Genomic DNA, 20,886 nt, shown 5'->3' with positions numbered 1-20,886 from the left:
CCTGGAGTAACACCAGAAACACACTTCCCATTCTCCATCATTGTTCTGTTTTCGTTGAGGAGTTAAATAATCAATACATCGGGAGAGGCTAGATACTATTCATTTGTACTGGTTTGGACCTCTGACCACACTTTTCAACAAGATCGGCACCAGAGTACACCAGGCAGCGGCCATGGCAGAGTGGAACGCCTACTACCGGCATGAGGATGAAGATGATGAGCAGGAAGAAGGAGGAGAGTACAAGGTCACAGGGAGAGACGCCTTGGTGTTCTTGGTTGATGCTTCCAAGCAGATGTTTATCAAAGGAGAGAAAGAAGAAGGTTCTAACTTTGACATGGCCATGCAGTGTGTACGCAGTGTGTACAGCAGCAAGATCATCAGCAGCCACCGGGACCTGGTGGCCTTGGTGTTCTATGGAACAAAGCATAGCAAAAACCCCATGAACACCTTCAAAAATGTCTTTGTGTACCACGACCTTGACGAACCAGGTGCTAAGAGGGTGCTGGATGTAGACAGCCTGCGTGGGCCTAAGGGTGCTCAGATGGTGGAAGAGAAAATGGGCATCGGAGGGGAGACGTCCCTGGGTGATGCCCTGTGGTGCTGCTCCAACCTTTACAGCGACATCAAGCTGCGGCTCTCACACAAGCGCCTCATGATCTTCACCTGCAGGGATGAGCCACATGGTGGCGACAGCACCAAGGACCGTCGGGCACGCACCAAGGCCAGCGACCTCAAAGAAACTGGCGTTGTCATTGACCTGATGCACCAGATGAAACCTGGCGGCTTTGATGTCTCGCTCTTCTTCTGCGATGTTGTCAGTCCTCCAGAGGACGAGAGTGAGCTGGGAATGCAGCTGGAGCCCTGCTCCAAACTGGAGGACCTCCAGAAGAGGGCGCGTGCCAAGGACCAGAAGAAAAGAGCCATGTCCAGGTTGAACCTGTGTCTGGGAGAAGGGATGAACGTGGCAGTTGGTGTGTACGCCACTCAGATGACTGCCCGTAAATCAGCTGCTGTTAAGCTGCACCGGGAGACCAACGAGCAGGTCCGAAGCAAGACCCGAACCTTCCACACGCAAACGGGCAGCCTGCTGCTCCCCAGTGAAATGAAGAAAGCCCAGGTGTACGGCAACAAACAGATTGTGATGGAGACGGAGGAGGTGAGCTCCATTTGCAGGTTTGATGACCCGGGACTCGTTCTGTTTGGATTCAAACCCATGGAAAAACTCAAGCGGCACCACCACACAAAATCCTCTAACTTTCTCTACCCAGAGGAGGACCAAGTTAGCGGGAGTGCATGTCTGTTCAGTGCACTGTTGAAGAGGTGTAGTGAGAGGAACCTATTCGCCCTGTGTCGGTACATCGCCCGGCCGAACACCCCTCCTGTTTTTGTGGCGCTGGTGCCCCAGAGAGAGGAGGTGGACGAGGGGAAGAATCAGATCACACCTCCGGGTTTTAATGTCATCTTCCTGCCGTTTGCCGATGACTTCAGGACCTTGGACACGCCAGAACGCCCCACAGCGACAGACGTCCAAGTGCACAAGATGAAGGAAATCGTCTCCAAGCTCCGCTTCAAATACAGGAGTGACGCGTTCGAGAACCCAGTCCTCCAGCAGCACTACAGGAACCTGGAAGCCTTGGCTCTGGACATGGTGGCTCCAGATTCCATTGAAGACTTCACCTTGCCCAGAGTAGAACAGATGGACAAGCGCCTGGGTCCTCTGGTCCAGGAGATAAAGGACTTGGTCTATCCTTCCCACTACAACCCAGAGAAATACAAACCAGCAACTGCCAAACGCAGAACAGATGATGCCGCGGGCGGAGCTGAGAAGAAAGCTAAAGTGCAGATGACAACGGATGACCTCAAAGCACACGTACGGAATGACACTCTGGGGAACCTGACAGTGGCTGTACTCAAGGATGCCTGCAAACAGTTTGGAGTTCGAGGACTCACCGGCACCAAGAAACAAGAACTTGTCGATGCACTTATGCTCTTGTAGACCAATCTGGCTCAGGACTGATGTCCTTTCTTCCATAGGCACCCTGTCATATTTCACTGTATTGTTCATTAATAGCCCAATTTTTGTCTTCATAGCTGGTACACTTGACTACTAACTGCTGTGTGTATCATAACCAAACAGAGTTCATATCAGTCACTTTTATTGGTGGGTAAAAGAAAAGTTGGTTTCCTGCCTTGCTTGAAATATTAAGGCCAAGAGTTAAGCCATGTATGTTTTGCAAGGCTTGATGGGTTGTTGCAGCTGATACTGGTATTAAGAGTTAAATCACTAAGTGCCTTGTTAACTCATATCTACGACCATATGCATATGTACACAATACAATGCACACAACTTTGAGAGTGAAAGCTACAGTAGCACTGTTTCTACTGCTTTGAAGGTGGTACACTTGTGGTCGCCATGGTGGCTGCTTGAGGAGAAAGAGGCAGCTTTCTGTGCCTCAAGTTCTGCGTCCTTGTGACTGGTCTCATTCTCCTGGCCCTGGAGGTCAGGAGAAGGGTTGCTCTCTTTCCGACTGCCCGGTTCAAGTTTTTTTGTCCACGTGGTCTGCTATACCGCCAAGCGCACAAACCGCTGCGACCGATGTGACAGACGACTTGCTGAACAAACGCTCAGCTTCCCTGACTTTCCCATTTCTTTCCTCCGTCTCACTGTTGGAGTTCTTTTGGTTGGTGAGGTATCTGTCCCATCCTCTGACGACGTTCCCGTACATCGGGGTGTCTTCGAAATAGCTGCCCTCGAAAGCATAGATCCGTCCCTCCAAGTTCATCAATGTCTCAATCAGTTCATGTTTCCTCTTCATCAGCTCTGCGAGCTCCTGGTGAGTGTTGGGGGTCTTAGGCGGTGTTGGCTTAGTGTGCAATGTGCATCTCCATAACGGATGCCCCTCTTGGGAAAACCAAAATCTACTCCTGTTATCAGAGTACATAGGTAGGCAGTTTATGATGTCGGTACTATGACGTCGGTCTTCTCCATATTTGGGTACAGACAGACATACCCACAGAGATTCCTGAAATGTATATGGATAGATGGATAGAAGATGGCTTTATATTAGGTGCTCTTAGATTTTATGAGCGGTGGTAAACCGCTCCATAGAGTGGCTGTGCGTGTGTCTGTAGCCTTTTTCCTCAGTGTTTTGCCATAGCAAAATGTGTGTGTGTAGCATGGCCCCTCCATAGAGTGGCTGTGCGTGTGTCTGTAGCCTTTTTCCTCAGCGTTTTGCCATAGCAAGATGTGTGTGTGTGTAGCATGGCCTGTACATCCTAGACTTAAATCCTAGTCTGAAGATGTTATGCACGACCACCACTCACTTCACATTGGGTGTGATTTTTTTTTTATTGATGATCTTGGATATATACATATACTGTATATGGGTGCTGAATTTGCCTCAGCAACATTTTGTAAACATCAAGTGTATAAAACAGATTGCAAACGTTAACAGGCTGAAGAGAGATTCTAATGCTGACATGTGACTCTCACTCTAATGTACTTCCACTCTGTATTATGCAATGTCACAACCCATAAACACCTAGAAAGTGGTGTTACTACGGTATATAATCTAAAGCTCCTTTTAACGAGTGTGAGAGCCTGGGCTATTGAAACCCGCTGCTGTGCATAATGTCTTTGACTTGTTTGGTAGTTTTTCTCACCGCTATAACCTAATCCAGTGACGACACACCCCCCACTCCCCGGGCCAGCTGTTGTTCAACGAGAGAGGATGACATTTATGAAAAAACAAACAGATTAAATCAAGGGTCTTCAACGTTTTCAGGCCAAGGACCCCTTAGTTGAGAGAGAGATGAAGCAGGGACACAATCTTTTCATAGATTCCATATAGTTTCATCGTTTGGCAGCACAATCATCAGTGTATTTTGGATTCACGTTAATGTGTGTTTTTAAGATATTGAACCACTTGAACTGTCAATACTTAATAAACTTGGCCTTTCACTCTGTACTTAGTCTGCTCTTTCCTCCTCTACACCAAACCTCTTTGCCAAAAATAGCCGATCTACAAGCTCACAAAGCCTCGCAGCGCGAGGTGATGTGAGCTTGTAGATCTGCTATTTTTGGCTACAGTTCTCAGAATATGGAATCTAGGGTTCAAGTGGTTAATATAAAAAAGGAGAAAAAAGCTTCTATCACACAAAGATTTGTAGTAACTGGACCCCCTGTTGAAGACCCCTGACATAAAGCCTGGTGTCCCTATTTAGTAGGCATTTTTCTAAAAGTTTAGTTTTTCCCCCAAGAATGGCGAGAATGCAGATCTACAAGCTCAAAAACAACACTGTCATATGAGAGAGTATAAAATAGGGCATTTCATTTATGAAAAAACAAATAGATTAAAGTGCCTGCCTGACACTGACACTATGGTACTTCACCGATGTTATCTGGTTGTAGATAAACTTATCTTTAAGGTAATTGGACAAATATCCTGCCTGTATAATGTCTGCCCTGTATTGTTGTAGTTATTGGCTGTCTGTCGTGGGAATGGAGTTTGCCAACTATGCCTCTATATATACTCAGGTGTTGGCTGTCAAAAGATAGCATTGCAGTTTGTTTAGTGCTTCTTTGAGATTGAAGGTTTGCTTGGCAGTATTTGAAAGACTAGTAGTCAACACTTCCTTACTGCTACTCTGAGCAAACTAAAACAAAGGAGAATATTTGTAGTTTGTCCCAGGTCAGGTCAGGTCACCCCGGAGTGTTCTCTGGTCCCAACAGAAACGGATGCAGCAGACACTGAACGGGACCGTACCATTGAAAATATCAGTTTTTAGTTTTTATTTAAAATGGACCAACAACCAAAGCCATATCCTTTTTTTTATAACCCATTTAGGCCAGATTTGCGTTCAGGCCTAAATGGCTTTTAAGTTACGCTTACAATTTAGGCATTTAGCAGACGCTTTTAATCCAAAGCGATTTACAATAAGCAAGATAATGGCCGGGTTTCCCAAAGCGATCTTAAGCTTTAGGATGGTCGTAAGACCCATCGTAGCAGCAAAACTGTTATGAAGGCTCCTGTCAATCAAGGCTACGACGGCTTTCAGGAAACCGGTCGAGAGTGTACAATGGAACCAAATGGGCTGCTACGATGGGTGAGCACACCTTAGGAATGACTTCAGAAAACCCATCGTAAGGTCTCCAGGACGATCGTAGAAGAACCTGTGAAGGCTCCTGTCAATCACGCAGACCTGTCTTACGAAGGGTTTTTTAAAAGGTGACCTGGGGCGCCCTTAAACCCTTCGTAGTGAAGCTGATCACTATAAGTATAACTATAAAAGTATATAAAAAATCGATCTAAGTCAAGTGGATGACAGAGTAGCTAGCTTAGGCTACACACCTGCTATAAAAATAAGTAATATAGTGAGGGGGAAAAAAGAAAGAAAAAAAAAGATGAACTATATATTTGTTATGTTATGCGTCTGATGGGTTGCTTTAGAGAGCGCACCACAACACAACATACTTACATAAAAATGAAGAGCTCCCCATTCGTTCTCAAAGTGTGGTCCGGGGACCCTTGGGGGTCCCCAGCTAAATGATGTATAATACTAATACTGCACGGAAGCGGGGATAGAACCCGGAGTTTCCACTTGTCAGTCCAACACACAAGCCATCGCGCCAATCGAGCGCTGAATTTTATTGGCAGGGCTGTTGTATTTAGTTAGTAAGTTATATGAACCAAATGGACCCTCATCTTGGGTATGTAGCCTGCTACGTGCATGTACAAATGGGACCATTTAATTGTACAGTACACTCTCTGAGTTACACCCATGATGAGGGTTCATTTGGTTCCTACTTCAACCTTCTTGCCACCGCTGTTGGCTTGGCGGACTGTATGTTAGACTAATGAGTCAAAGCCTTGAGTTCGACTCCCATTTAAGTGCATCGCCACATATCAAGGACCTCTTGGGGTCCCCGGACCCACTTTGAAAATCAAAGCTCTATAATATAGTCTCATGGTAGCTTATATAAATATTTAGGATGATTTAGAAGAACAGTTAAGTCGTAGTTTAAAATTAAAACAACTAGGCTATTTTGTGCAGCCGTTAAATCTTCCAAGTAGAGTTTAAAATAAAAACAAGGGGTGGTCAGTTAGCCTACCAACAAGTTTGTTAATTTTCAGCATTGTTTTCTACTTCTTTCTCGCGGGGCGAGTAGGCTACAATCACACAACAGCTGAAATTCATTTGCGAGCGCAGCTGGTTGTGGGGATCAATCAGGACCCAGAGCCATTCAAGGAGAGTCGGTGCAGAGTTGCATCATCTCCGTTCACATGGGGGCAGAGTTGGCAGAACTCTATAATACAAGGCTCTGGCCAGCCTAAGGGCATGCGTAGCCTGTTTTGAGAGAGGCGCGTTTGGGAAACAGCTTCATCGTCGTACCGGAGTGTCCTACGACGGGCTTGTACGACTGCGCTTTGGGAAACCCGGCCAATGTCAGTACGTCAACAACAATATAACAAGGCATAGGAATATCATTCTAGAAAAACAATAACATAGGTAGACCACGCACCTAATCGGCACAAAAACTTTTCTAAAAACTAAAAATGCTACCATAGAAACGTTAGTTGTTATCTTTTATGTTGTTATCTTTTATGTTCCTACTTGGGTTTAGTCTCCCTAGCGTCCATCTCCTGGAGACCTTGCCCCCACTGTGCATGTGTCATGTGTTACCATAGTGTGCTGGGCTGTTTGAAAGGAACCGGTCTCATGGGACCTCCCGCACTCGGCCTCTGGGGGAAAGAAAGCTCTTTCCTACTGCATAATTGATGGATTAAACGGGGCATCCACTTGCATCCTGTTTTGCACACACACACACACACACACACACACACACACACACACACACACACACACACACACACACACACACACACACACACACACACACAGACAGGACTGTTATGTCATGTCATGTCAGCCACCCTACCTGTACAGACCTGGGCCAGGTCGATGTATGGTTTCAGGCGAGTCGATTCTTTTTCTGACTTATATTCAGTGGTGGAAAAAGTACTCAAATGTTTTGCTTAAAGATGCAGTGACATGATTCCCCCTAGATCAGTGTTATGCACAACCTGAAAAATGACTGTTTAGGGCTGTCACAATTATGACATAATCGTCTAATCGCAATTATTTGAGGTAATCGCAATTATTTTGCATAATCGTCATAAACGTTTCCATGTTGAGAAATGTTAATATAGTTACAAACACTTTCAAAAAGCAGTGGAAATAGCCAATCTACAAGCTCGCAACGCGTCACATCGGATAACATTTTTTCAAATATGTCAGTAATTTCTTTGTATATTTAAGTTGTTTGTCATGATTGCCATGTGCGACTTCAAAGCCTATAAGCTAGACAGAAATGTAATTGTCAACGACAAAAAGACAATTAAATTGTTTATCGCAATTATTTGAGTGACAATTAATCATCATGTAAAATGTCATAATCGTGACAGCCCTAGAACTGTTTTAATCCTCCAGTCATGTCACTCAAAATTGTGAAAAAGGCTACCACAGATGAGATATCACAATGTTTGCACCGCTTGGCCTAGTAGCTAGAATGATCCTCGAGTCATTTTAGGAATTTCACTTTACCCATTTAGGGTTAGAATTATTGAATGCTTTAACTATTGAAAAACCGTTCACAGCGCGCTGCGAGCTTGTAGATCTGCTATTTTTGAAAAAGTCGTGAAAATGTGTGCAAATCTTTGAATATATGTATTTTTAAAGCGAACGTTTGTAACTCAAATTTTGCTTCTGGGTGGTCCCTGAAACGAAATATTTTGAGATGGGGGTCTGTGGCCAAATAAATATCAGTTTGGGGGTCCTTCACATGAAAAGTTTGAGAACCACTGACATAGTAGTCTCTCAAGAACAGACTAACTGAGCTCCAGTTAAGTGAAAAGGACCTTTTCTTTGACGATGGATTGCTATAGACATAGAAACGTAGGTTTTTCAATAAACCTTAGAAGGATTCAAAAGACACTTATAGAATAGGTCAAAATTCTAATTTTCATGATTTAAAAGAAATAGTAGATCTACAAGATTGCAGCCACGCTGTGAGCTTGTATATCTGCTATTTTTCAATAGTTAAAGCATAAAATAATAATACACGATAATGTGTACCCGTTCTAAATGGGTTAAGCGCCATTGCCATCTATGCTGGCCTTTGTGTACAAAGAGTTTTTTATTTCTTAACAGTAACTGAATCGTTATTGTGTTTGTGTGTATTTGCATTTAGACAAGGCCACCTCTCCATGGTGGTCCAGTTACTGAAGTATGGAGCGGACCCGTCACTAATCGATGGCGAAGGATGCAGCTGTGTTCACTTGGCTGCACAGTTTGGCCACACCTCCATCGTGGCCTATCTCATCGCCAAGGGACAGGTAGGATCAACGCCATATATATATTCATTATTTCCTTCTGCAAGTTGGGGTTTTTCTTGATTTAAAAAAATATATATTTAAGATATACTGTACATCAGGGTTCCCCAATTAGTTTTCCCCAAGGGCCGAATTATGTCTAGGGTACCAAGCCCAGGGCCACAACATTGCAGGGGGCGACGGCGGCGTTCCTGCTACTCCAGCGACAGTTCAGATATCATCGTTGTCGGGTGAAAATCTTGCATGTCCAAAACCATTCGTTTTGAATTTACAATTTTTAAAATTATTTAAACTAGTGAAAACAGCCGATCTACAAGCGGCGTTGTGTGCTTGTAGATCTGCTGTTTTCACTACTTTTGTGCGACAGCCTTGTATTATTTGCGAAAGAACGTACAAATTTGGAGATACGAGATTTCCAGCCGACAACGACGATATACTAGTGTTGTTGCTGCTCTTATACCACCATTATTACTGGGGTTGGTATGGGCCAGACAGTAGCCCCCCGCGGGCCGCAAATGGCCCACGGGCCACCTATTGGGGAACCCTGCTGTACATATTTCAGATATAAGGTTTTGAGCACAATAAAGTGAGAGCATGATTTCTAACTAAGTGTGATTCCCATTTCCCAATCTGTCATGGTGGACTGGTCCTAAAAAAAAAAAAAAAATCTCGTTTCCAATTCAAAAATAGCAGATTTCTTCTATTGCAAACTGCTAATAAACTCTTCAAACAAAATCAAAGACTTGTCAATACAGTCCTGATGTTATTAGTGGTATTGTCCACCAGGTGGTGTCCTATCACCTTTCACTGACAGATCTATTGGCAATGCCTGTTTATTGACTGCCTCCTTATCTATTCCATACATCACACCGTCATTGATGGTTCATTATCTTTGCTTGCATGATGATGTTGTGTTTTTATTCCAAACAGGACGTGGACATGATGGATCAGAATGGCATGACTCCATTGATGTGGGCAGCTTACAGGACACACAGGTATACACCCAGTATGTTGTGCTGCAAGTCTGCCACACCGTGAGCTTGTAGATCTGCTATTTTGGTGCAGGACACGATGAGCAACCAATGAGCAACTCGGGCTTAAAGGAGTAGTTCACCCCCAAAATGACTTTTTTTTCTATTGATTAGTAATGCAATGGAGACTAGAGTTCAATAATATTTTTTGGTTTTTGTCGCATTCCTAAGACAAAAATGTGATAACAATACATTCACCCCCATTCGTTCCGGATGGTGACCCGTTTCGAAACGGGTCACCATCCGGAATGAATGGGGGTAAATTTACTCGAATCGAATTTTTGTCTTAGGAATGTGACAAAAACCAAAAAATATTATTGAACTCTAGTCTCCATGGCGTGACTAATCAATAGAAAAAAAGTCATTTTGGGGGTGAACTACTCCTTTAAAGGAGTATTTTCACCCCCAAAATGACTTCTATTGATTAGTCACGCCATGGAGACTAGAGTTCAATTATATGTTTTGTTTTTTGTCGCATTCCTAAGACAAAAATGTGATAACAATAAATTTACCCCCATTCGTTCCGGATATCCGGAATCAATGGGGCTAAATTTACTCAAATCAAATTTTTGTCTTAGGAATGTGACAAAAAACTAAAAATATTATTGAACTCTACTCTCCATGGCATGAGTAATCAATAGAAAAAAAGTCATTTTGGGGGTGAACTACTCCTTTAACTTGTAACCCTGGGTGCTCCTAATATTTAGGTGTGGTTCCCTTTCCCACAAGCAATCATTTGATTACTTTTTAGAACGTGGCTATTATTTCCCAACTATACAAGCTTACCTAATCCCCTGCCCTCCCACCATGTGTCTGCAATGCAGTGGAATATCCAAAAGAGAACCCTGCAGTGACCTCCTCCCGTAGATCAGTCACGATTCATCAACGCTGCCTGACATCCTGTGCACAGAGATACATCCTGCTATTCCTACAGTGTCCAGCTGCTTCGTTTACATTCAGGGATGCCCAAAAGGTAGATCGTGATCTACCGGTAGATCACAGAGGCTGTGCAGGTAGACCACATGACATGCAAAAAAAAGAAAATAAAAAAACATATTTTTAAACAATCACAAAACCCCTCTTTTTGTGATCTGTCACTTGAATTAAGGTGACTTTGATTGACATCAGGAAGGGCCTGTCACTGGCTGTCACTGTCTAAAGTAGTCAAACCCCCAATGCTTGTTTTCAAGAGACAGTAGCTTTACAAAGAACCTGAAAACCTACACTTCCATACAGAATGGGATGAAGGCTTGTTTTTCTCCCCACTATTTCCCCATTTATTTCCCTACTATTTGTTTGTCCTAATATGTAACGCCAGTGCTGCTAATCCCCAAGGCCCTAAGAAATTGGGTGGGTAGATCATGTTGAGCTGGTCATTTTAAAAGTAGCTAGTCCCAAAAGGGTGGGCACCCCTGGTTTACATTGTCCGGGAGTAGTCTAGCAAAGCAAGTAAATGTCTTTGATGTCAAACACGGCAAATAAAGGCAATGGAAATGCCTGTGAGATGCCTGTGTTTTCCATGCAAATGTCCTCGCTTCGCTGGCATATTTCCTGATGGCTTGGTGCGTTGATCACAACATCTAGCTATTAGACCCTGGTCAAGATCCGAGCTCCTGGGGTGAAATAGGGCATTCACGAATAGTGATTTTTAGAATTCGAATTATTCTACCTCAAAGTATTCGAATAGTCGAATATTCGACTGGACTGGCCAAACTTTCAAATATTAAGTAAGCAGGAGACGAACATTGTGAAAATAGCAGATCTACAAGCTCACAACGCCTCGCAGCGCGAGGCATAGTGAGAAAAAAGAGGTTTGGTGTAGAGGGGAAAAAGAGCAGACTAAATACAGAGTGAAAAAGAGGGGAAAAAGAGCAGACTAAATACAGAGTGAAAGGTCAAGTATTGACAGTTCACCAGTTCACTGGTTAAATATCTGAAAACACAAATTGACATAAATCCAAAATACACTGATGATTGTGCTGTCAAACAATGAAACTATATGGAATATCTGAAAAGGTTGTGGGGATCCCTGCTTCATCTCTCTCTCAACTAAGGGGTCCTTGGCCTGAAAACATTGAAGACTCCTGCTCTAACCCATGTTGTCTGTGTGTGTGCCCTGTTGTTCCAGCGTGGACCCCACGCGGCTGCTGCTGACCTTCAACGTGTCGGTCAACTTGGGGGACAAGTACCACAAGAACACGGCGCTGCATTGGGCCGTGCTGGCCGGCAACACCACGGTCATCAGCCTCCTGCTGGACGCCAATGCCAACGTGGACGCACAGAATATCAAGGTCAGTAGGATAGGGCAGGGGTTCCCAAACTTTTTTGTCTCAGGGCACCCCATAAATATTTTTTTTAATCCGAGGCACCCTTACATTATAATTTTCACTCCCAGCACCTTATATTTATAGCCTATTGTCGTTGTCGGGTGGAAACCTTGTAGGCCTATTTTCAAAATCGTTCGTTTTGTATTTATCATCTATAAAATGCGTTGTGTGCTTGTAGATCGGCTGTTTTCACTAGTTTTGTGCGACAGTCTTTTATGATGAAGCAGGGCTTTGCTTCACCAAAAGACGTAGACATTTGAAACTTGGAAATACAAGGTTTCTGCCCGACAGAGACGATATTTTAGTGATTATGTTGCGAGGAAAACGTTGAGATAATAGCCATTTTGGTTAGAACTGACTGAAAATAACTTTGTAGGCCTACTTCAAGTTTAAAATGATACTAAATATTTTTTCAAGTGTCCAAATAAATTCCAAATATTATCAAATTATCTCTCGGCACCCCTGGACTGCCGTCACGGCACCCCAGGGTGCCCTGTCACCCACTTTGAAAACCCCTGGGATAGGGCATTCACCGAATATTCGAATATCAAAGTCACTATTCGACGTTGTTCACCGGAGTCGAATATTTGCTTTTTTTTTCTTCTTTTTTTTTGTTTTCTCTTTAAAAATATATATAGTTTATAAAACTTGGCTAGATAGGAAGTCATAAGAATGAGTTGTCAGTGCCCCTGGTGGATGAATTTGTTAATGCTCTATACCAGGGGTTCTCAAACCTTTTTAGGCCGTGAACCCCAAAATAAACATATTTTAACTGGGGACCCCCACCCTGTCAAGCACTTGGAATTGTAGGTATTACATTTAATGTGACTCGGTTCCACAGATAAATATTGTGAAAATAGCAGATCTACATGCTCTTTGCTCACAATGCCTCGCAACGCGAGGCGTTGTGAGCATGTAGATCTGCTATTTTCACAATGATCGCCTCTTGCTTACTTAATATTTGACAGTTTGGACAGTTTGGTCCTGTCGAATATTTGACTATTCGAATACTTTGAGGTTGAATAATTCGAATACTAAAAATCACTATTCGTGAATGCCCTACAGTAGGACGAGTTTGACGAGTTTTAATGTCTGTCCAAAGTGCCAGTGATGAGTTTGACAAGGTAATTGTTTTATATCATTTAATTGAAAAGAATCCAAAAAAGATTGCCGATCCGCAGCCCAGTAGTGCCCAGTTTGTTATACTTCCGGGTTAGGCCAGAAGCATTAGAATATTGTGTAAAAAAAATCATTGCAGATGCCATAGAACCCCAAATCATAACATTCCCACTTGACTTCAAGCAACTCTGACTTCAGCAGGTTGACATTTCTCTATTTATAAATCCTCGTTTTGAGTGGTCTCGTGTAATATTGTAATACTTTTGATATTCATGAGCTGTATGCAAAAAAAAAAAAAAAAAAAAAATCATTTTAACAAAAAAGGTTTGGAATAATTCACTGAATGTGCAATGTACAGTATGTAGAATATATGAAAGTTTCAAAAAATGTATGAAAGTTTCAAAAAATGTATGAAAGTTTCAAGAAATGTTACTTTTACACAATATTCTAAAAGATTGTTTTAGGTTCAGGTTCAGGTTCAGGTTTATTGGTCACATGCATATCCATACAGGTACAGACATACAATGAAATGCTTGTGCCAGGAGCACTCTCAGCCTTATTACACACAAAAACATCAACCCACCACAACAAGACAACAAGTCACCCAAGACAACCCAAAAACAACAAAAACCATACAGTGTAACAGTGTACAGTTTAAAAACTGCGTACAGTGCACCTGACTACCTAGGTCTCGCTTTCATCTCTTCGTTAAGCAACCTGATTGCTTGAGCATAAAAACTATTACTGAGACGGGTGGTGTGCGATGAGATGCTCTGGTAACGTTTTTTGGATGGGAGGAGATAGAACAGGGAATGGGCGGGATGACTGCTGTCCTTTAAGATGTTCTCTGTCTTTTTCTTACAGCGTGTGTTATAGATTGTGTGTAGCTGTGGTAATTCTGTGCCAATGATTTTGGCAGCTCTCTTCACAATTCTCTGTAACTGTTTACTGTCTTGAACAGTCACGTTACCAAACCACACTGTGATGCATCCTGTCAAAACACTTTCTATGGTACAGCGATAGAAATTTACAAGAGCCTTGGTGCTCAGGCCAAATCTCCTGAGGCGCCTCAGAAAGTACAATCGCTGCTGCGCTTTCTTAAGGATACCTTTGCTGTTTAGAGACCATGTGAGTGAGTTTGTTATGTGAACACCCAGGAATTTGAAACTGTCCACTATGTCTACAGGTGAACCATTTATGGTTAAGGGACTGTGATTGACTTTAGACTTCCTAAAGTCAACGATGATCTCTTTTGTTTTACTAACATTTAGAGGGAGATTGTTATTCTGGCACCATAGGGTTAGCTCTTCAATTTCCCTCCTATAGGCCCTCTCATCATCGTTGGATATTAGTCCTATAACCGTGGTGTCATCTGCAAACTTGAGAATAGAATTATTGCCACACCTGGCAACACAATCATAGGTGAACAGACTAGTGATGCGCGGGCCGACCCGGTGCCCCCACCCGCCCGCCAACCCGCCCGCGTGCGGGTGGGTGGGTCAAGGTTTGAGACTCAATATTGGCGGGCGGCGGGCGGGCGGGTTATCACCACTCTCATGTGCAAAAAATAAATAAGAATAATCACCTGTTCTTATTTGCCTTTTATTCTTAATAAGAGTAGGCCTATAAGAATAAGAATAGAACGTTTGAATACGAGCATGAGCGAGCGAGCAAGCTTTAAAATGCGCCAGAGAGGAGCGAGGTTTCTCCTCCGCTCCTTGGTGCGAGGACCGTCCCAATTCCGCTCCTGTTGGGCCCGCGAACCACATTTTGCCAACATTTGACACAACGTGAGCACAGCAGAAGAATGCACAAACAATTCAGCGCGTCGCTGATCAGGATTTCACTTACCGTATGTGTCTCTGTCATCCACACAAGTCCGTTTATAAATACTTTGTGTCGGTTAAGTTATATAACCAGCCAGTCAACGGATACGATTTGAAACACAACTTTCGCAAGTGAGACGGATTTTTTGACTGAATGAACCACCCTCACCTCGAGTCGCTCCCATCTCTCCAATCTGGTGATTAATCAATAACCAACAGAATGTAATATTGTCCGTCTTTTGCTGTCTGTTTAAAGTGCGAGGCGCTGTATAAATATGATTGACATAAAACCTGAAACGCCATTCTTACCCCGACGATGCCCCAGAGAGAATGAACGTCTTTGAATGAATGTCTTTTAGGCTAAACCCCAATTTGAACAACACGTTTGTTTATTTAGCCCATGACAATATTGTGCTACTGTAAACCTTTCTGTAAAGCGACGTTGGGTACTTAGAAGAGCCGTATATAAAGATGAGCTATTCTGGAGATGATATACCATCTTTTTTTTAAATGCGGGTTGCGGGGCGGGCGGATTCGTTGATTTGTATATTGTTCTGCGGGGCGGGCGCGGGCGGGTTACGTTTCGTGCGGGCTGTGGGTCGTGCGGGTTATGAAAAAAACCTGACCCGCGCATCACTAGAACAGACTATACAACAAGGGACTGAGGCAGCAGCCCTGGGGCGCTCCAGTCCTGGTCAATATCTTAGATGAATGCTTGTTCCCTATTCGTACAGATTGTGGCCTGCCTGTCAAAAAGTCAAACAGCCAGTTGCAGATACTACTGCCAAGACCAAGACCCCTGAGTTTCAACACAAGCTTAGATGGTACAATCGTGTTAAAGGCAGAGCTATAATCTATGAAGAGTAGTCTGACATAAGAGTTCTTTTTCTCCAGATGTTTCAAGGCAATGTGTAGTGCGAGAGAAATAGCATCATCGACTGATCTATTAGCACAGTATGCAAACTGTAGTGGATCAGTATTGGCGGGGATAATGTGCGTTATATGTGATATAACCATTTTTTCCAGACACTTCATAAGAACAGAGGTCAGAGCCACAGGGCGATAATCATTAAGACAGGCGACAGGTTGGATCTTTACATACAGTACTAACCAATTTCAACCTGGTGTCCCGTCCCTGCTTTGGGCTGGCGTTAAATAGACATGCCCTGGACATCTGCTGTTTTCACTGCATCATATGTGGCCCTGTACATACGGCAACGCTCTGTAGAGAAAACGGCGAGGTCCCGGGATATTTCCGTTGCGTTTTGTCTTTTCATCAAGCGTTCATATGAAGCCGAAATGATGTAGTGTCCATGTCACCGTGTGAGCAAGAGAAACGCAAGAAGCAACAACGTATGATCGGGTTTTTCTCTCCTACTAATATTTACAGAAAGCCCCACTCAACATTGAGCCTTGCTGGTTGAGTGGTTATTTTATAATTATTACAATTATTACATTATTCACATAACTCGGTAACAGCGCTGAGTCGGCTCATCGCCCCTGTCATGGATAATAATGTAATAATAATAATAACTTTATCGCCGAAAAAAAATTGCGGAAAGAAAAGGATCATAAATGTAGTTCCTTAACCACTCGGCCAGCAAGGCATGACGCTAATGTGGGCTTTCAGTATGTATTAGTAGGAGAGAAAAAGCTTAGCATGCGTTGTTCCTTCTTGCGTTTCTCTTGCACACACGGTGACGCGAGGGGAGAGAGGAGTCAGCTTTTCCACCCTACTCTGCGTTTCAAGATCGTTCCGTTTTTAACCCCCGAAAATGCCTTTGGCGTCTGAACGGAAGGCCTATCTGACTTTTCTTTTTGCGGAATTCTCGTTGCCAAAACGCAGTGTGAACGGCGCCTAAGTGGCTAATCTGGCCTTTACAGAGAAGAAAACACGACGATGTTGTTGGGTGTTTTACTTGTAGTAACCATTGAAGGGGGTTAACGGCCATGTACCAATACCTGGGAATTGATCTGAACTGTAATTCAGATTGGAAAGTGAAATTGTTTTACCTTAAGTTACCTTTAAGCGGTTAGCTGAACTTTGTATTTTAGTACAGTAACTACAGTTACTGTAGAATGAAAGTTTAAGGAAAGTTAAGTCATTAGTAAATATTTCTCAAGAACCATTTCCTTTATGGTCTGATGTCATCGCCTAGTATTAGGTCTTTTGTTATGTGATCATTTCTTACACACATGATGATTTCCTTTATCCATGCTCTGTTACACCCATGATATACTTGTGTTGTGAAACATTTACGTTTTTACTGAGTTTCTAACTTTGAAGTCAAGGCGTTTTCTGTACAAAGGAAAAACGCTTTTGACATCTTCTGATTGCAGTGCTTGATGACTTTATCGGTCAATCTGTTGTTGGACTATTATTTGCTGCAGGGCGAGACGCCACTGGACCTGGCCAAGCAGAGGAAGAACGTGTGGATGATGAACCACTTACAGGAAGCACGGCAGGCGAAGGGCTACGACAGCCCCTCCTACCTGAAGAGACTCAAGATGGACAAGGTACACAGACATGTTGAACCCATTTAGGCCTAGAATTATTGAATGCTTTAACCAGTGAAAAATAGCAGATATACAAGCTCACAACGCGGCACCAAGTGCCGCGCTGCGAGCTTGTAGATCTGCTATTTTTGAAAAAGTCGTGAAAATGTGTTCAAATCTTTCAATATATGTATTTTCAAAGGGAACGATTGTAACTCAAATTTGGCTTCTGGGTGGTCCCTGGAACTAAATATTTTGAGATGCGGATCCGTGGCCAAATAAATATCATTTTGGGGGTCCTTCACATGAAAAGGTTTGAGAACCACTGACATAGTAGTCTCTCAAGAACAGACTAACTGAGCTCCAGTTATGTGAAAAGGACCTTTTCTTTGACGATGGTTAGCCAGATTGCTGACATATAAACATAGGTTTTTCAAAATAAATCTTAGAAGGATTCAAAAGACACTTATAGAATCAGGTCAAAATTCAAATTTTCAAGATTTTTCAAAAATAGCAGATCTACAAGCTCGCAGCGGCGGCACTGCGAGCTTGTATATCTGCTGTTTTTCAATAGTTAAAGCATAAAATAATGATACACTATAATGTGTACCCGTTCTAAATGGGTTCTAAATGGGTTAACACATAGCATAGGTTTTAGACGTAGAGATGGACGCATATACACTTAAAGGACGACTTTGTGTTTTTTACAACAAGGGTTCATATTTTAGGTTGTAATTAGAGAAAAGAAAAGATGAGTTTTAAAATGTTTTCATTTTACTTCATTCTATCGTTTTAGTGAAGTGGCTAAATATGTCTTTTTAGACACAATAAGCCCATTCCCAAGATGCACCGCAGTCTTTCATGGGCAGATGTGACTTGTGGGGGCTGGTGTAAATAGTAACAAAGAAATTGCCGGCTTATTGTGTCTAAAAAGACATATTTAGCCACTTGTATGCATGCCCCCACACACTGAAATCAAAATACTAAAAACACAAACAATAGAAAGCAGTAAATGTAGCCTCGGAAACCCAGACTTCTTTTGGTGATCGGAAGAAAAAGAAGTCTGGGCAAACCCCCCTATAACTGTGCTGGCTCATGACATTTTAATTGTATAAATAAATGTAGCCGTTCAGATATCTTATTTTACATCAGTATTGTTCATGTGAACTGGTTTGTTTAGGCTTATCCATTATAATGATAAAATCACTATGATTTATCAGTCGTTTTCCACCGCGGATCACTTCCTCATTTACTCAAAGTAGACAGCAGGGGGAGTCATGTCCCTCCTCATTTACTCAAAGCAGACAGCAGCAGGAGTCATGTACCCCTCTGCGTCATTTTGAGACGTCGGAGGACGCGGCGAGATCCGCCGGCCAACAAATAATGTCCGCGTTCCCTCAGAGTGCAGTAAATGAAAACATTTTTTCCCACATTGTTTCCCTATTAAATCCCCTTTTTTCATTTGAAGACAGTGTGCATGGAGTTTTTTCTTATTCTAATTACAATCTAAAATATGAGCCCTTGTTGTAAAAAAAAAAAGTCCTTTAAAGAATTATAAATACACCCCTATAGGATGAATACATACCTATACATATCATGTATACATACTAATTAGAATTATACCTATAATCACTGTCCGAAATCTTTGTCTCACCTGCCAAATGTCTGGTAGATGAAAAATTGTGGTGCTCACTTCGCAAGGAATCAAACACACTTGCATATCAGACGCGTTGTGAGCTTGTAGATCTGCTATTTTTGTCTAAAGTTCTCCGAATATGGACACTAGAGTGGTTGGCATAAAAAAAGGGGAAAAAAGGTTCTATCGCTCAGTTTTGGAGGACCCCCTGTAGTAACGCTGAGGACCCCCTAGGGGTCCCAGACCCCCTGTTGAAGACCCCTGCTTTAGTGTTAATATTGGACCCTGCCAGTAAAACCTGTTACTGCCTATTCCAGTTCTCTTTCCTGAAACCCTAAAGAACAAAACATCTCTATCACACACACACACACACACACACACACACACACACACACACACACACCCTCACAAACACAACACAGTGTTGACAGAGTTTAAACCAGACGAGCTAAAACCAGCCCCTCAGGGATAAATTGGTGCTCTCCGGTTGACGCAACACAAGCTAACTCTCCATTTGCCTTCACACAAGCTCACCAGACTGCCTGTGCTGGCTTGTCTAGGGTAGCAATTAGTGGACTAGTGTCCGACTCTGTCTCGTGTGTGTGTGTGTGTGTGTGTGTGTGTGTGTGTGTGTGTGTGTGTGTGTGTGTGTGTGTGTGTGTGTGTGCGTGTGCGTGCGTGCGTGCGTGCACGTGCCATAAAAAAGTAAAGACCCTGACAGGAAAAACAAGGCTGAAAGCAGGAAACTGACATTATGGCGTCTCGAATTTCACCATTTACCATCTACCTGTTTAACCTTTCAAATGTCTTTGATGTTAAACAGAATAGCATTCCTGGACAAAATGTTTGCCTTTTTGTGATGAACTTTTTTTCTATTTTAATCTTTTTTCTGTCCATGTGTTTGTTAACATGACTTGAATGATTGCTTCAACTGTAACTCGAATAACCCAATTGTTTTTACTTTTGTCATAAAACACAATGAATCTCATGAATCACGATGTCTCTCAACTCATCATCTGGATGTTGTTAGTGGATCAAGGTATATGAATATATCAATATAGATAGTACAGTAGATTCAGTATATAGTGAGTGTATATACAGGGTTCCCACGGTCATGAAATTCCTGGAAATATTTTGAAATTAGAAAAATACTTTTCCAGTACTGGAAAAGTTTTGGAATTTATCAAGGGTCCTGGAAGGTCCTGGAAAAAATAGCTATGCATTGTCTTTGGTTATTGATTTTGTTAATACCTCTGAAATGACAAATTAAACATGGGCCAAATTGTCAAATATTAGAGGCAGAATACAAAATTCCTCCACTCTTAGTGCTCGTCAGGGTGCCGTGTCCCCAGTTAAAACATGATTATTTCGGGGGTCACGGCCTGAAAAGGTTGAGAACCACTGGCAATACACTACCTGTCTTTAGGCATTGCGCGCATAGGAGTAAGTGTGACCTGTTATTGAGCTGAATTATTTTTTTATATAGTCCTGGAAATTGGGTTAAATATTCTGGAAAAGTTTTGGAAATGAATTGGTAAAAATGTGTGGGAACCCTGTATATAGTAATAATGGTATAGATGTCCCCAGTGATGCTCAGATCCATGCCCCACATAGAGATAGTAGCGGTGTATTGATACATTATAGACTGTATGCCACTGTATTTAGCAATGCTTTCCAAATGTGGAAAGGATGGCCAATAGATTGCACACAGCCCACCTGGGTATTATCCATTTACAATTAGCAATTCTGTGTTGTTTTTGCCTGTTATTCTAAAAAACCGGGAACGCATCTGTGTCGTACTAGACTTGAACCACTTTAACCATTATTTTATGCTTTAACTAGTGAAAAATAGCAGATATACAAGCTCACAGCCCGGCACCCAGTGCCGCGCTGCGAGCTTGTATATCTGCTATCGTGAATGTTTGTGCAAATCTTTGAATATATGTATTTTTAAAGCGAACACATGTAACACAAATATTTGCTTCCGGGGGTCCCCGAAACAACACATTTTGAGATGGGGGTCCGCGGCCAAATACATATAATCATAGGGTTCCTTGA

The 20,886-nt window shown here is 42.6% G+C and overlaps 2 protein-coding genes across 2 annotated transcripts in view; both read left to right on the top strand.

Moving 5' to 3' along the window:
• zdhhc17 (zDHHC palmitoyltransferase 17) overlaps positions 1-20,886 on the top strand; it is a gene marked incomplete at its 3' end in the record, with an annotated part of 57,315 nt that overhangs the window by 17,135 nt on the left and 19,294 nt on the right. The window contains exons 5-8 of the mRNA XM_080753942.1: positions 8,252-8,396; positions 9,324-9,388; positions 11,553-11,715; positions 17,088-17,213. Of these exons, the coding sequence (XP_080610068.1) occupies positions 8,252-8,396; positions 9,324-9,388; positions 11,553-11,715; positions 17,088-17,213 (499 nt within the window). The remainder of the gene's footprint in view (positions 1-8,251; positions 8,397-9,323; positions 9,389-11,552; positions 11,716-17,087; positions 17,214-20,886) is intronic.
• On the top strand, positions 173-1,996 carry LOC308308443 (X-ray repair cross-complementing protein 5-like; the record flags this gene model as incomplete). The annotated part of the gene is made up of 1 exon (XM_080753859.1): positions 173-1,996. One exon carries the CDS (start codon positions 173-175, stop codon positions 1,994-1,996), a length of 1,824 nt encoding a protein of 607 aa, XP_080609985.1.

The sequence above is a fragment of the Nannobrachium achirus genome (assembly GCF_963921795.1).
Source record: "Nannobrachium achirus genome assembly, chromosome: 23".
NCBI classification, from domain to species: Eukaryota; Metazoa; Chordata; class Actinopteri; order Myctophiformes; family Myctophidae; genus Nannobrachium; species Nannobrachium achirus.
This window is presented reverse-complemented; position numbering and strand designations above follow the sequence as displayed.